Source organism: Manacus vitellinus, unplaced genomic scaffold, assembly GCF_001715985.3.
Source record: "Manacus vitellinus isolate BGI_N305 unplaced genomic scaffold, ASM171598v3 scaffold_3_pilon, whole genome shotgun sequence".
In the NCBI taxonomy this organism is placed as follows: domain Eukaryota; kingdom Metazoa; phylum Chordata; class Aves; order Passeriformes; family Pipridae; genus Manacus; species Manacus vitellinus.
Window position 1 is genome coordinate 36,424,075 of NW_021940535.1, and position 17,016 is coordinate 36,441,090.

General features: G+C 34.8%; 1 protein-coding gene across 1 annotated transcript in view; it reads left to right on the forward strand.

The window, feature by feature from the left end:
• Window positions 1-17,016, forward strand: part of MALRD1 (MAM and LDL receptor class A domain containing 1) — a 243,159-nt gene that overhangs the window by 189,589 nt on the left and 36,554 nt on the right. The window contains exons 33-35 of the mRNA XM_025895435.1: window positions 2,948-3,223; window positions 6,387-6,512; window positions 7,593-7,659. Coding sequence (XP_025751220.1) covers window positions 2,948-3,223; window positions 6,387-6,512; window positions 7,593-7,659 — 469 coding nt within the window. The remainder of the gene's footprint in view (window positions 1-2,947; window positions 3,224-6,386; window positions 6,513-7,592; window positions 7,660-17,016) is intronic.

Sequence of the window (17,016 nt, forward strand, 5' to 3'; positions counted from 1 at the left end):
AACATATTAGAAACATACATATCATGAACCAGATAGGTATAGAAAATTAAACTGGGTCAGAAGTGCTCACAAATGTCCTATAAATACAATCTTTCCTGCAACATAAACAAGCAACCAGAGAACTGTCAAAAGTATTGGAACTGGGATTGATTTCCACTGTCTCAGAACAAGCATAGAAAAACCAGCACAGGACTATGCAAGGACAAAAGCACGTGTCTAAGCAGAACTGACTGCAGCTTGAGTCATTTTTGCTGTCTAAATGCCCCCTAGGCACTGTGAGGAAAGGGTCAGGAGTAACAGAAAGAAAAAAATTTGCAAACTAATATAATCATATCCTTTAACACAGCCTGGCTAAGGGAAACGGGGAAGGTCACTCAAAGGGTCGGAAACAGGTTGTAGGTGCAACAGGAGTGAACACTTTATTAAGATGGCTTCCCCCTTATATAGGAGAAGCTGGGGAACTTTCTGGAATATTACAAATAGGAGGAGGGGTTTGCCAAGGAAAAGATACAATTGGATATGGACAAAAGGGGAGGAATCACAATTGCATAATTAACAAGAGGGGAGGAGTAACAACCTTGTAAGGGAATCAACAAGGGATAATAGGGGGTAGATTCTTTACAAACATTACAAAACACAACCTGACAACCCTGTTTTAACATTAAACTCTAACTTAATTTGTAACGTCCCTTATTGGAAGGTAAAGTCTGTAATCTTAGACAAAGTCTTCTTCCTCTCTCAATTCTTTCAAAGCTGCGATCCATCTCCAGTACTGTTCTTTTTCTTTTCACTCATCATCCACATCCCTTTCTTTTTCTTTCTTAGAGCAAGTGCAAACTAAAAATACAAAATAATTCTTATATGCAAATTCTATATGACAAACCAATTTCTAACACCTTTATGGGCTACTATTATTAACTATCTGCTAAAATACAGTATCAAAGTAGGAAAAAATGCAAAATATAGAGCACATCTAATTTGTGCAAAATCAATCTACAATTTAAATGTCTATGATCAACTATCTAAAGGCAACTTTCAGAAGCCTTTTGAAGTAGCATAAATGAAATTAATTTTTTTAACTAACATATTTGTAAAGGACATGAAACCACAATATTTTCAATCCCATGTACACATCTTTGAAAGAGTTATGACATAATTCTGAATACAAACAGGGCAAAAGATCACTAGATTATTACTTTCACTGCATCAAAATCCACTTCTATTGTTTATGTTTAGATTATGTTCAGTGTATCAAATACATTTTTCTATCAGCATGACAGAATTTAATAACACTAGTGGTAAGAAGTAATGTCAGGAATATTCTAGTGTACGAAGTGTTTTAATTATGACTTTTTTTATAAAGTCAATATGAAACCCAAAAATTTATCATCTAGAAAAGGTCTATATTAGACAGAAATTTGATCTCTTTTTCCTGTAATGGTTTCACAAGAAACAAGGTAGTAAAATAAGGTTAGTATTCGGTTTATCTGAATGCATTAGAGGCTAATTGGTTTTGGTACAAAATGCTGATATTCACAATGCAGGTACCTTAGAAAATGAGCATGTTTCAGCAAAGTTCTTATGCTGTTAAACCCCTGCCTGGTATTCTGGTATTGCAGAATACACAATCATACTTCTATGACCAGTAGATTAGAAGTCATGACAAAATCCAGGTACTCCCTTACAGTGTCATGCCTTAATGTGGCAGTAAAATTTGACATCCGAGGTGGGAGAACAATGTTTGCACCATTTCAAAAAACAAGCTAAAACCCATCCATAACTTTTGTGCCTGATCTGCTCTGCTTCAGCCCAAGTCAACAGTAAGCCTCCTATCTTTACAGAAGTGGTGACATTAATTTGTCTTTCCTTGTCTCTAACAATCATATTATATTCTTTACTCACCTGGTGCAAACTGACTTTGAAAAGATTAAATGTATAGAGTTAAGTTCTAGAGATTCTTTTCTTTTCTCTGCACAAAAAAAGTACAGGAATCCATCACATTGCTTCCATGGTAGACACTAGCATAGAGATGGATGGTATAAAGAATACAACATTAGCCTAGCCAGCTACTTAGAAAACAGTTTCCCCATATAGTTCTGAGTCCTCTGGTGGTAAAACTCAGTTGCAATGATTTTTGTAGGAAGAAAGAGGGACTTTAGTGTCTGAGACAAATTTGTTTATATATACATGATCACAGAAAGCTTTTTCCAGTATTTTCTTCCAGCAATGCAAGCAAGCATGGGCTATTTCTTTTTTTTTTGTCAGCTGTCTGAATTAGTTAAAGTCTGAAATTTTAAGAACATGTTTTTAACTTAGTTGTACGCTGGAAACTTACTTTTATCTAGTATCTTCTTTGATTTAATTCTCTATCACAACAAACTAAGCTATGGAACCAGAGTGATGATACACTACATCAGTAAAAATCTTTGTTATTACTTCATGAAAATCTTTTTCTTACTCTGCTGAAGGTTCAGACCTTACCTTTCATTATAGCTTTCCATGAACTGTGCTCCTTGTTGATCAAGACTTACATAGTCTTTGATTTTTCTTCACCTATTCAGAATGCAAATAGAGGAAGATTGTAACATGAGGGGTATTTTAATGCTCTCCAGATACAGGGTGAAAGACAAGATTTATTAATACTTTAGTATTAACCTTTCTATGTGTACATGCCAAAAGAAGTAATAGGATCAAAATAAATGCTGAACGTGGGCTTTAGAAGCAAAATGCTGCAGCAACAGCAATGGACTTAATATGAGACAAAATGTTTTTAATACTGTGTTCTGCACTTATGAGCTGTGTTTTTATAGAACTTGGATTGGGCTTTTTAAAGAAGTTTAATAAGCAAAATCAGCTGCAGTCCTAGCAGCCCTTATGTATATCTCAAAGGCAGTATGAATGACTTCTGAAAGAAGAGAATCAATAAATATTCTTTTTTCCTCTGTAGGATCAGCTGATCCACACCCTCCAACTTGCAGCAGTGACAAGTTCACATGCGCGTATGTGCAGCAGTGTTTGTCCCTCGCTGCAAGATGCAACGGGGTTGAAGATTGTATGGATGGAAGTGATGAAATGAATTGTCCCATGGAGAGGCCTACCACCGTGACTCCAGGCTCCTGCAAGGAAACAGAGTTCCTATGTCCCTCCACTGGCTGTATCCCATCCCTTCTGAAATGCGATGGTGTGTCTGACTGCCGCCTTAACGAAGATGAAATTGGCTGCCGTAAGTTACTTTCATTGCTAGAGTTATGGCAATGCTAACTTGCCTAAACCAGTGATGTTTTAGGAAAGAAAAAGAGCAATATAATGAAGTATAATGTAAAATTCACCATTCCCTCATCAAAAAAACACTATGTATCACGTATAATGCTGCAGAGACATTTTACTGCAGAGACACTTTACATTTCCGAATAGTTTCGCTTATGCATTCTTATTCCCTGCCTATCAACTTTTGTAAATGCTTAAAAATTTCTGTTGTATTTCTGTTAATAATTGCAAGCATTTCTACATCTTTTCCATAGATCAGTCAGCTGCATTTGCATTGGCTCTGTAATCTCTGATTCCAATATGACAGATAGACTTTAGCAGTTCTATAATTCAGTAACATTCAAGACAGTCCTGACCTTTCAAGGATTTTTAAATCAAGTTTGTTCATGCAGCAGCAGCAATCTCTGCCCCAAGCAAGGAAAAAGGATCACAAACAAAACACAAGGACAACAGGCTTTGAACTCTGCACATCTGCCCATTTCAAAACATTTCATTATTGGTATATGAACTGAGGCCTATGCATTCTAGGAATTTCAAAATAATTAGCTACATAAAAAAAAATAAAGAGGATTTTTGAATATAAAAACTTTTCTTCCTAAACTTTTCATGTTGTAAAAGTTTTTCTGACATTATATTTTATGCTTATCAGAACAAAAATAAAAGGTAAATATCAGTTTGCAGAGGGTTAGAAATTTGAGTTCTTTAGATTTTGTGTCAAAACTACTAAATATTGCCATTGCACATGCAAATTAGTGTATCAGACTAGCATGGATTTGGCAAACTATTTGTGTATGTCTTTTGTTCAGAAGTGAGCTCTGTGGTCTTGTTGGCAAAAGACATGATTTTGGAGGTATCTCTTATCTTAAATTCTACATAACCCGAAGGCATGTAGAAATTTTATATAGTCCTTTCTTGAAATAACCCTCTCATCATTAATCTTCCTTTGAGTTGTTTCCTCTTCAATCTGTCCTCCATTAGAACTCTGTGCTGTGTCCTACGGCATGCACATCCCAACTCCACACCACAACAGTTAATGTAGACTCTCAAAATCTGAAAGCCACAAGATTTCTATAATTATCAGTATCCCCCAAAGAATTGAAATGTTGGGAGGTTGGGGAGTTTAGGGGGGTTGTTTGAGGGGGGTTGTTTTTTTGTTTTGTGGTTTGTTCTGTTTTGTTTAATTTATTTTATTGCTTTGACTTCTAAATAATGCCCAGAAATTGAGTGGAAATTAAATCCTGGTCTAGTCCAAGAACAAAAGTTCTCCATGGATGTTGCACACCTTTGGGGTTCTCAGTGGGGTGGAAACTTATTCAGGTCTGTAATCACATTGTGTTACTCCAAAATTCAGTTCATAGTATAGAAACATGTGACTATTGGCATTATAAGATAGAAATACAGAAGCAGAGATTTGTGTTTCTTCTATGAAGAAGATACTGGTTGCAGGTAAAGCAAAAAGAAAGTGGTTAGTGCTAGTTTGGAATGGAATCAGTGGAAAGCTGATTACTGTCACAGCTGGTGCTCAGATCAAACTGTGTATGCCATGAGAGCACAGCATTTAATCTCTAGCTTTTTACTTTAAACATGTGAAAAGCCATAGAAGTTTGTCAACAGAGAAAGGTCAGAGAGAAAAAGTAAATATCTCAAAAAATGTATTTATTTTATTGAAATTTATGCATAATCTAAAAAATTTATTGTTTTGCTAGTAACTCCAGTGTGTGTGTACTGCAATAATAGCACAGATTGAGAGTGGTTTTTTAATTTTTTTTAGATTTTAGACTGAAAATTAATTTTTTTTCCTTGATGCAGATCCAATATACCTGGTGATTTTAGAAAACTTCAATTTAGGAATTACTGACACCTTCCATTTTGTGTCCCATAGTAATTTCATTCATTTAAGTTTAACAAGAGGTGGTCAAAAATGTTCTGGGTTCTGAATTCAGGAATTCACCAGGGAAAGTTTTCTTCTTGGATAAAGACTAGTTGTCAAAATGCATCTTGCAGAGATTAGGCATAAAGCTCAAAAGAAAGCCAGGACAAAGCAAAACAAACAAACAAAAAGCATTAGTCAGATCTTTACTAAAACCACAGTTTGTACCACAGAAATACTTTTCTTCATGACTTAGAGATTTATGCAGACAGAATTTCCTGTATACTTCACACAGCAGTTAGGTTGTACAGTAGTGTGCTAATACTGTTTTATATCAACTAATGTAGTGTTATTAGTTGCATTTAACAAGAAAATTATGTAACTGTTTTCCAGTTATAGATGTTCTACTGGGCCATCCCTTTTCTTGCTGTCAGTTTTAGTGAAGGTTACATTATCTCACCTATTTAATCTAAAGCAAACATATTAGCACCAATGGGATGTATATATTACTTTTTTACAGATCCAAACACCATCTGATTGAGTGCTAATACCAATGAATAAAAAATGATTTCTGAGTTTTCTGTAGTGAACTAAAATCTTGTGATCCTGGTAGGTTTTAAACACCCAGGAAATATTAAAGATTATACTCTTTCAAACAGACTTTCTACAGGTTTAATTGGACCTGCAAAACTAAATATAGACAAAAATCTAATAATTTCACTTTCATGTCTTCATTGTTTTCAGTGCCTCCATGTGCTCTTAACATTCTTTGCTTCAGCACTGATAACTTAATGTCATTCTCTTGAATTGCAAAGTATTTAGCAGTTAGATCCATTTGTTTGACTGTTCCCTCTGTAATGTGTTACAATATTATGTGTTAAAAAATTAATTCCATCATTTTAAAACTGGTTGATGCATGAAAGTTGATTATGCTTTGTGATATCTTTTTATGGGTTTTCTTTGGGGTTTTGCAGCCTACGGTCTCAACATTTTAAGTTAATATGCCCTCCTCTTCTTCACAAATATTATATGGGAAAATTCAGTTTCTCTACCATCTGTGCTCTGTATTTGTTTACTTATTTAGCAACTCACTAGTAAAGTTACATGCTTTTGAAGATGAAAGCTTGTAGAGGTCACACAGATGCAAGTTTATAGCCTACAGTATGAATCAGGCTTCTTCTGCTAGTTTTTTAACAGTGAGAAAAAGAAATACAGCGGATAATAACCACCATGTTACTTTTTGTTTCAGCCATTAAGGATTGTTTCAATGGTTCTTTGTTGTGTGCGTCAACTAATCAATGCATAGCAGTCTCCCAACGTTGTGATGGAATTGCAGACTGCATTGATTTCAGCCTTGATGAGTCCAGCTGTTCAGGTACTTAGTTTTGCTTAAAAATATAATTTGAAATAAAGAAAGTATAGCTATTTTCTACTGAATCTTTAGGCGGTCCTCAAACTTGACCGAGTTTCCTCTTCTAAAACTCTATCAAATTATATCAGGCATGAGTCTTCCTGATGAAAGTATGACACAGATGAAAGAGGGGAAAAAAGATGAAAAATAATATGCTTAACATCTTCACAAGAGATGTTTCTTAAGGTATAAATGCATCGTTAAAAAAACCCCAAACTTTACAACCCATTGTAGTATACTATTAGGCACTCCCTTAATTTTAACCAGTTGAGTAACCCACTTATTAACCCATATTTTTGAGTTAATAGGATTGTTTGGGTTTTGTTTGTTTGTTTTTTTCAAGTGTATTGCAAATCCATGTTGTAAGATAAACCCAATAGCATTTGTTTTAGCACAATGAACTTGCCACAATATTCAGGTTTGGTTTGCAATAGTTAAATGGTGGAGAAAGATAAGTACAGGGCAATAATACATATTCAATCTGAATTTATTTTTATTAATAAAATCTAACAAAAATGTAGATAATTATGTAAATAATTAAATCTAGGTTCAAAGCATCCCATTCAATGACACAAAATTACTGCTGTTCTTTCCCGAGACAGTTACAAACACTGGGCCAGTTCTATGTTAGCAGTACCCCCCTAGCTTTGCTGAAGATGCTTTAGAATTTAACTCAGTTTTTACAATTTTAAGAGTTATGTGATAAAGTTCACAATGTATGCCATGTATTGCAAAAATATAATTTGGGTCTTATTTTATATATTTTTATTATTTGAAAATAGAGTCAGATGAAGATCTGACTGGAGAAAAATTTGAAGCCTGCTCAAGTGAAGCATCAGGATTTCTATAAGAGAAAGAGCACGCTATTGCTTATAATGTACTCATGACTTCACATTTATATCACCAAGACCGGGTCTAAAAGAAGAAGTTTTGGAAGTGTTAAACACCAAAATGACAGATGTGAATATTCTGCCATTTTGAAAATTAGACAATGACAAACATAAAAACAGAGGGAAATTATAATCTTTAATTTTATGTTTGCAGTTTGTCCTGAAGAATACTGCAAAAATGGAGGAAGATGCATCATCAAAGGTGACGTTCCATTATGCCAGTAAGTTTCATTGGTGATTGACCTGTGTTTGAGGTTGGATAAACTTGCTGTTAAAAGAGAAGTTTTGCTCCCCAGAGGCAGAAATGACATTCAATAGAAGTGTATTTCTTCAATTGTCTTTATGTCTACACTATTTTTATTTACATTTAGTGAGTTAAATCACATTTTGAGAAGAATATTATTTATCAGATAGAATTTTCTGTAACTTTCATATGTCACTACGTGAGACAACCTGTTGGCCTGACACCCCGTTTTCTGTGTCTCATGTTTCACATCAACATTTAACAACACATGCTTCTGTGCCTTATATGCAGCAGGTGTTTCGTACCTCAGAGAAGATTTTACAGCATGCCATATACTCATCTTTACCTTTTTGGCATGTGTTTGGAAAAAGAAAATAATGTTTTTCCACTTATTCCAAAAAAAAAAGGTTTAAACATATGCTTGCATTTTTTTTTTTTTGGAAATGCTCTATGCTGAAAAAGAAACAATGTATGCAATTCTGATGTAGAAAGTACAAGTCATTAGAGGGTGTCTCAGGCTATCTCAAGGAATTCATTTACACAAGCTATCACACTGTTTCCCATCGGGAAATTACAGGAGACTTTTGAAGTGCAAAGAAAGAAATGGTATGCATTATCGTGCTTTTGTCTTTCACATACTTCAGTGGATCTTGCCAAAGAGTTTGCCAAATTAATAAAGAACTCACTGTTTTATCAGAGTATCTATCTTAGTCAAGACTAGACATTAAGGTTTGTCTCCCAGTTGCTAGAAAATGCACATTAATAAGCCTGCTTTGTCTTTCAAGACAAGTTTATCCTTTCCTCGTCAAAGAAATATAATAAATAACCTACTCAGAAAATATAGGCACTTTCATACAGGGTACTTTGATTTGGCTTTCAGAAAACAGTTAATTACCTGTAGATTTCCCAAAGAATCTCCTCTATTATAGAACAGAGAATAGTCTCTGCAAGAAGCTTAGAATTTCATTAAGGTGGCTGTTTCAAAACTTCTTGGAACCCATAAAGAGAGAAAAGGGACAAAAACAACAGAGAAATATTACAGATGAAATAGAATGAAAAGTCAGCAGAAAATAAAGGGATTTGGAACAGGGAGTTTACAATTTGTAGATTAAGTCATTGATCAAAAAGAAAATTGCTTGTAGGGACAAAGCACTGCAGGAGTAATTGAGATTTTAAGCATACAAGAGAATTATAAGATTTGAACTGATGTTCAGACTTGTAAGAGAAAGGAAACCAAACTAGCAAGTCTTCTTTATACACAGAAATAAAAGACAGTTGGAATAAAAACAGTAAATTAAACTAGTAAATAAGGTACTTTCCCTCAGCATTCAATAAGAAACATGATATTTAACTCTGATGCAATGCATAGGCAATCAGAGAAAAGGGACAGAAATTAAAATGACCTAACTGATGGGCTAACATAACTCCAAGAGTCATATGTGCTTGTGTTGGGGAAATATGTCATCTCTGTTCAATAGTGCATGTTGTAATAGTCAGAGGCTTCCTGAAAACTCTGCCAGCAAGGGAAGTGACTGGAGAGTAGCAAATGGAGAAGAAAAAGGATAACCAAATCAGCAGTCTGATATCAATACCATTCAAGGCTTTATAATTACTCATACATATAATAACAACAGGAGAGGTAACCATTTCTGAGATAAACTTCAGCATGACTTTTTTGAAATCCCACTTGTCAACACTATGAAAAAGAAAAAAAAAGAATAAAAATGTACGTAAAATAAAAACTGTAGAAGTATACCAGTTTTCATTTCCTAGGGAAATTTTCATTTTCACATATGTGCACTAATGTAGCTTAAATATGCAAGGTAAATATTTAGGGTGTCAACCTGGCTTTCTTTCAGTAGTAAGTAACTAAGAAGGGTGGAAGGTGAGTAACGGGCGAAAGGTGAGCTCTGACATCCCTCTATGAAGAGAGGAGACCAGGTGGAAAAGGGAACAGTGGATACAAGTCTAGATAAAGTTCCAGTATATATTGGAGTGAGTAACAGAGTTGGTGTATCAGATTACTGTAATTTCTGTTCATACTACTAAGAAAAGTTTCTCTTAGCTGGTGCATAATGATTGCACTAATATCAGTGAGAGGTCACAATATTTGATAATGTGACTGATTGATATACTTGTGGATGTTCTCAGTGAGAGTTTGTTGTGAAGAAATGCAGAGAAAGGATCCTTTGTGGGTGATGGTTAGCTTCCTACTTTAATGAAACAGCTTGATTGTTATCCTGGTCCTCCTTGGTATTTCAATTTTTAAGTTTGAAAGCCACTTGCATTTGCTTCTCCTATTTGGCCAGAAGGCTACTTGGGGTGCACATCAAACATGGTTATCTTGGTTTTACTATTTCATGGGTATTTTCTTTGTTGGCCAGACTAGATGGGGCTTTAGTCTGAAATTCTATGGCCACTCTCATTTGACAAAACGTGACTCCTTTGGTCCTAAGTGAGGTCTCTTCTGTAGTCATGCAGCCAAGTGTCTGATGCTGGCAATCAGCTACTGTGATTGCACATGCAAATCATGATCATTTGAGCAATGACGACTAGAATTTTTGCAATTTCAATCCTCTGATTTCAAAATCATTCCTTTGATTATATGTATACTTTCCCCAACTGTTTTTCTAGTGTTTTTTTGTGTTCATTTTGTTTTTGTTTCAAAGTAGACCACAGACCTCTGGAAACATAGGAGAGGAATATAGATGAGAACAAGCAAGCTGGGAAAAGTATGTTTGTAACACACTGAAATGGAATGGTGAGGCTTTAAAGACTGTACTAGTGTTGAAAAATAGAACCACTGAGAAAAAAAATATTTTACCACACTGTTAATACTTAATTTTCATTCTCATCCAACTAAACAAGAATAATACAAAACATGCACATTTAAAATATACTAAACCTCACATATAAAATATCAGATCATTGTCAAGTCAGCCAACGGTTTGGGCTGGAAGGGACCTGCAAAGTTCATCTAGTTCAAACCCCCTGGAGTGAACAGGGACATTTTCAACTAAATCAGGTTGCTCAGAACCCCATCTTGAATCTACCACATCTCTGGGAAACCTGTTCCAGCGTTTCTAGTCTGAATCTCCTCTTCTTTACTTTAAAACCACTATCCCTGGTCCTACTACTGCAGGCCTTGCTAAAAATAGAATGGAATGGAATGGAATAGTTTATGTTGGAAAAGACTTAATACAATTCCTTTTATTTTATACAAATATTTTCAGTGTAATATACCAAATTTCAGAGCAGTTACACTGACAAGTAGTTAAGAGTATAATATGAGTGATCTTATTAATGTTTGAATCATGAGAAGGTTCTATCCTTTAGCACAAAAAAAGTAATTACGTTCACTGGCCTGTAATTAAACAGTCGTGTTAAAATTTAGAAATACATCTTCATTAAACAGTTTTAAAATTAATTGAATAAATACCATCTAGCTAACTGAGCTCTGGAGATTAGAATTCCAAGGAGTCATTATACATAGATAATTAATTTTGGTTGGTTTTGTTAGTTGTATATCTGCATGCTGATTTGGCCCAAAAAATAGAAACCTATTTTGTTTGTTTCTTTTATTTGATAAAAGCAAAGATTATTTTCCCTCTATGTTTAGGAAAAATAATTGGTTTTACAGGGTAGTAATTAATTCAGAGGAGTGGAAATTTTGCTTATTCTTCTTAGAAAAACTAAAAGTTTTGTGGTTTTCTATTTTTTGCTTCTTTCCTTCTCACTTTTAAAATGAGCTTATTATTATAACAGAAAAAAATTATTTTAAATTGCAAATGAAGTATTTTTTCCTCAGTATTACAATAGCAAACAGTATTCCACAAAATAAAAAAAAAAAAATAAAATAAAGAAATTTTTTGGTAGTGAAGACATTTTTTCAGAATATGATTTTGTCTTCAAAATACTGACTTCTGGTAAGCACAATAAATTTTGGAGAAGGAGCCCTGGAAAGTGGCATGCAGCTTTAAATAATGCCTTGATAGACTGATACTTTTTCCATTTGAATATCACATGTGGCAAAGGAGGGAAATTCTCATCCTCACTGGACAATATCTTCCAGCAAGAAGTGTAGTTGTTTGGGTTTTTTCTAAATATGTTTTACTTTGGGTGTACTCTTACCTGTACTGTTTTACTGTTTTTTGAGGACTGATGGTGATAGTTATCTTTAAAAACTAAAAGTGGGGGGATTATTTTAATATCACACAGGATGTCATGAAAATGGAGTGCTAATGATATTCCAGACTTACAAGATAAAATGCTTGGAAGCCTCTAGACTGTAATTTGATGGAAATGCAAAGTCAAGAGACTGACAGTATAGAAACAATTCATAAGTAAAGTGAGTTTATAATGGGAGAAGATGGCAGTTTCCATTTCAGCTGTGTGTCCTGCTGCTCTCAGAAATTCCCACTTTAGCTAAAGAGAAGATTGCTGACACAGTAGCTGCTGGAGCACAGCAGATTATTAACTGTTCAAACAAAGCAAACTGAAAAAAACAAAGCAAAAAAATTCATACTTGTTTCACTTCTTTCCTAATAATTTCCTTTTAGATTTATTGAACAAGTGGAAATAGGATAAAGCTATATCTAGCCTATATACTTACCCAAGAAAGTTGTGGTCATGAAAACCAATTCTATATACATGAAGAATGAAACAAGGATGTAGCCATGAATAAAAACAAAAACCATGATGAGTAGTCAAAAAGATAAAACATTGAATCAAATGCTACGCTAAGATTTGCCTTCTGGGAAACAAAGACATATATATATATATATATATATATACATATATGTATATAGCTACCATAGAAAATTTTTTTACATATCTTTCCATTACTCAAGTGCCATCTGGAAAGTGATGTTGAAGTAAATAAAATAACAAATTCAGGTTGCCTGAGTTGGGTAAAATCGAATATGGGAAGACGGGTTAATATGTCTACTCTCCAGAATAAATTAGACACAATTTGCCCTGAAAGAAAAATACAGTATATTGAGGGAAATGCATTTTAAAGAGTTGCTTACAGGAAACTCTTTCCTAAAGTTTCTATTTCATATTTTTTTTTTTTGTGCTTTATCTCTTCTTATTCAGAAAGGTTGCATGAAATCAAGGTACCTGATACAAAAATACTGTTGCTTTTTGGTTTTTCATGTTTCTAACTTCATAGCCTTCTCCAAAGGAAAATCCCATAGGGATTATTGTGCAGTGCAGCAGAGACTTAGATTCATAAATCTTAGCATTTTGTTCATTTTGTAATAGTTGGAAGGAAGCAATTTTGCTTTTGCTGCTGACTGCCTACTCACAGGATGTTCAGTGATCATTTCACAACACAAAAAAATAGGAAAAAAAAAATCTAGAATCCACCAGATCCTTCATATAATAGAATTCAGGTAATCATGTTCCTTCATGTAGAAAGAATATGACAAATTTGTCTAATAAGTTTGGTTTTTTCTTTGTTTATTTTCCCCACTTATACCAAAGTACTTCAGTTTGACCAAATCAGTTTTACCTAGTGAGAACCGTGCTATTGAGCAAAGTATCAATTATTTCTTTACAAATGGATTCACTGGCTATCATTTTGTATTTAGAAGCAGTTTACTTCGAGCTTTGCTTTTTTCTTCCTCTTTGAAGATAATAGTATAATCCTGAGGTCAGCTCTTTATCACACTGAAACCAGCTCCTTCATGCAGTTTGCAACTCCTAGAAATGATGAAAAAACCCGAGTGACATTTATCTTGGTCAAACCTAATTGAATACATAGGGCGATTTGCCACCTTCTCCAATGAGGCAGCGAAATCCTGTGAAGTTCTCTTGGGAATGGTCTGAATCAGTCGATTGTTGAACCAAAAGATTCCTGGAGGAATCTGTCTTTTTCAATTTTTTTATTATAAAACTAAAACAAGGTTGTCTCTATGTAAACGTTAAAGTTTGACTGTAATTGAAAGTCACGTGATATAATCAATTAAACAAATATGACTGAACAGACCCAAAGCTTGGTTCTACAACAAATGTTTCTGATAATTTTTTTTTGAATTCTTGATTCAAATGTAAATCAGACTTTCTCATTTAACTCTTGGATTTTGGTCTCTTTTTGTACAGAAAACCAAAGCTCAGGATATCTTTAAAACTGGAAGCAAGCTAAGTAGCTTATAGTCTTTCTCTGTTCTCCTGAGGTGAAATATTACTGTAACAAACAGAAAAAGTCTCTCTTGAATGACCCATTGCTAGAATCTGAAGAGCAGTCACAATTGAAGGGCTTATTTTAAATATAGCCCACTGGTCATTTTGGAAAGCAACTATGAACTAAGTGTTTTCAAATTGTCTCTTAATGATATGTGGGGATGTTTTTGCCTGTTACTGCTAAAATATCAGTAAGGAATTTCTGGGACAGTTTCTAAATCAAAGAGCTTTATGAACAGTTTGTACAACCTTTTCTTGCAAAATTTTGGAGTTGAGAGGTGTTTACACTTAGCTTTGGGAATAAAAGTAGCTGTGGATTTCATTATAAAAGCTGGGTTTAGTACTTTATCAACATTATTGCAACTCTCAAGATCAGAGGGAGAATTATATTTTGTGTCTGAACAAAATAATTGATGTTTTAATATGAAGATACTATCATCTTATTGAGAAGGGTATAATTTAGTAGAAACAATGAAAATTACTTGGATATATGAGAATAATAAAGCAAAAATATTTCTCCTCGGTTGTATCAGCAATGCTTAAGGTACTGAAAGCATTCGACTTCTCTGATAAATATCCTATATTTCTCTTTTGATTTTCAATATACTCTTTAAAAAGACTCAAAGTGAAATGAGATAACTACAAGGTGTAGGAAACTACTGCTGGATTTTTATTATTACTAAGTGCAGTGCACTGTACCTCAGAATTACTTATACAAAACTGTAAGCATTATTACATTTAATATTCAGGAGATGGGTTTGTGTACAGTGAGGAGAAGCTTAGGATCTGGAAAGTGTATGTGTAGGAGAGGATGCTTGTTGAGTGATAATATGAGAGATTTTTATATGGGAGAATGTTAATTAATGTTGGATGTTGGATGTTGGATGTTTGCCAAAGTATTGAGGGTTCCCCAAAGAGTTACTCCTACTAACACCAAATGCTCAAGAGTAGCAAACATACACAGAAAGTTTTAAACCACGACTTTTTTTTTCTCTTTTTTTCTAAACAGGAAAGAATAGCAGTAGAATAATAAATACTTTTCAAAAGAGAGAAGAAAGGGAGCAACTGAGGAAGTATAAACAAAAGCATTGCAAAGATGCTTGTATTACAGCCATTTCTTCTTCACATTCATGTGGCTGTCTTTTGTCCACAGAAATTTAAAAACATCTTTGGGTATATCTATTTATAGGCACATAAATTACATTTTTTGGATTATATTAAATCAAACAATAATTTACACAGTCTGGGTTCAGATTGTCTTACTTAGCTTGAGTAACAGTCTTCTTTCAGACTCAGTCTTCTTGGATTTAAATGAAAGTCAGAGACAGCACTTGCTGTAAAAGCCAGTATTCTCATCCCCAAAAGTTACACCTGCATGTTTGCATACCAAAACTTAATTGAATGACAATTAGCTCTCCATTAAAGCACTCTCTGTAGGAGGCATCTGGAGGCTGCTGGTTGGATGCACCTAATACAATACAAAATTTATCATAAAACTTGTAAACATGACTTTTGGAAAGCATATATATCATGAAATGTGTTGATAGGAGGTTTGTATTATGACTACAATGAGAAATACTGTGGTGCAGATAAGTCTCTTCTGATGGCAGGAAAGATGAGGATGGTAGAAGTCTGTATTTGAGAATTTCTGTTATTGTGTAAGCTGTGTAGAAAAGACATATATCTCGTATTCTGTCCTAACCACACCCTGGTATGTGGCCTACTCAGTCTGACCCACTAACCACACTGGTGACACAATGCTCTCAAGCTATCTTGCGTGTTTGCAATTTTCCCTCTTGTTCAGTCAATGTGAATTTAAGTCTCCAAGAATTATACCCTTTGTGCTGTTGCTAGGTGGCTAAGGGATTTCCCAAAAGCAGCAAATTCTACTAAATGAAGAACTTTTGAACTTTTCTTGCCAGCTTTTGCAGTGTTGACTGACCTGGAAAGCTCCATGCATTTTAATTTTAATCACACACACAAACATAGAGGATTTTTCTCAATGCCTGGAAGGATCTTTTCGTGTTTGCTATTGCTCTAATCAGCTACTAGGCTACATCTCTAAGCAGGAAGCAGTAACTGTGTGCTATTCCCACACTGACACTTGTACGCCCTTTAGGAAAAAAGTACACACACCTTTAAACTAAAATAATTCTGTCTGCACCTGGTCTGAAAGTTGCATTTTCACTGTACAGAAATATTTTTCATTCAAAAAAATGTACTGGATTGTAAGATAGATATGAACTGTGAAATATCCTTTAATATTGTTAATGTGTTAAGTTAATGTGGCTCATGCAAGAGTTACAGTATGGATGTCAACACCGGAGTTACTTCAGTAATAAACCTCTCTGGTGGGTGCTGAATGCCCACCAAAGCCACTCTATCACTCCCCTCCTCATCTGGACAGAAAGAGAAAATAAAATGAAAAGTTTGTACATTGAGATAAGGACAGAGAGAGGTGACTGAGCAATTGCCATCACAGGCAAATCAGATTCAGCTTGGGGAAATCAGTATAATTTATTGCCAATCAAATCAGAGTAGGGTAATGAGAAATAAAACTAAATCTTAAAATACCTTCCCCCCTTCTTCCCAAACTCAACTTCACTCCATGATAACTAGCGACAGGACAAGAGGACATAGTCTCAAGCTACACTAGGGGAGGTTTAGATTGGGTATTAGGAAGAAATTCTTCACAGAAAGGGTGATTACATATTGGAATGTGCTGCCCAGGTGAATTCACCATCCCTGGAGATGTTTAAGGAAAGACTGGACATGGCACTTGTTGCCACGGTCTAGCTGACATGGTGGTGTTTGGTCATAGGTTGGACTTGATGACCTCAGAGATCTTTTCCAACCTAACTGGTTCTGTGATTCCTTACTTTTCCACCTCCTCCCTTCCAGCAGTACAGGGGGATGGGAAATGAGGGCTGTGGTAAGTTCATCACAGGTGCTGCCACCATTGCTTATGTCCTCGACCTGGGCCAGGATTGGGTCCATCTTGCAGCCGGCTGGCACTGGCTTTGCTAAATGTGGGGGAAGGTTCTGGCAACTTTTTGTAGAAACCACCTCTGTAGTCCCACCCAGCTACTACAAAAACCTTGCTATGCAAACCCAGTAGTACATCAGTCATCAAATTAGGCTTCAGAAT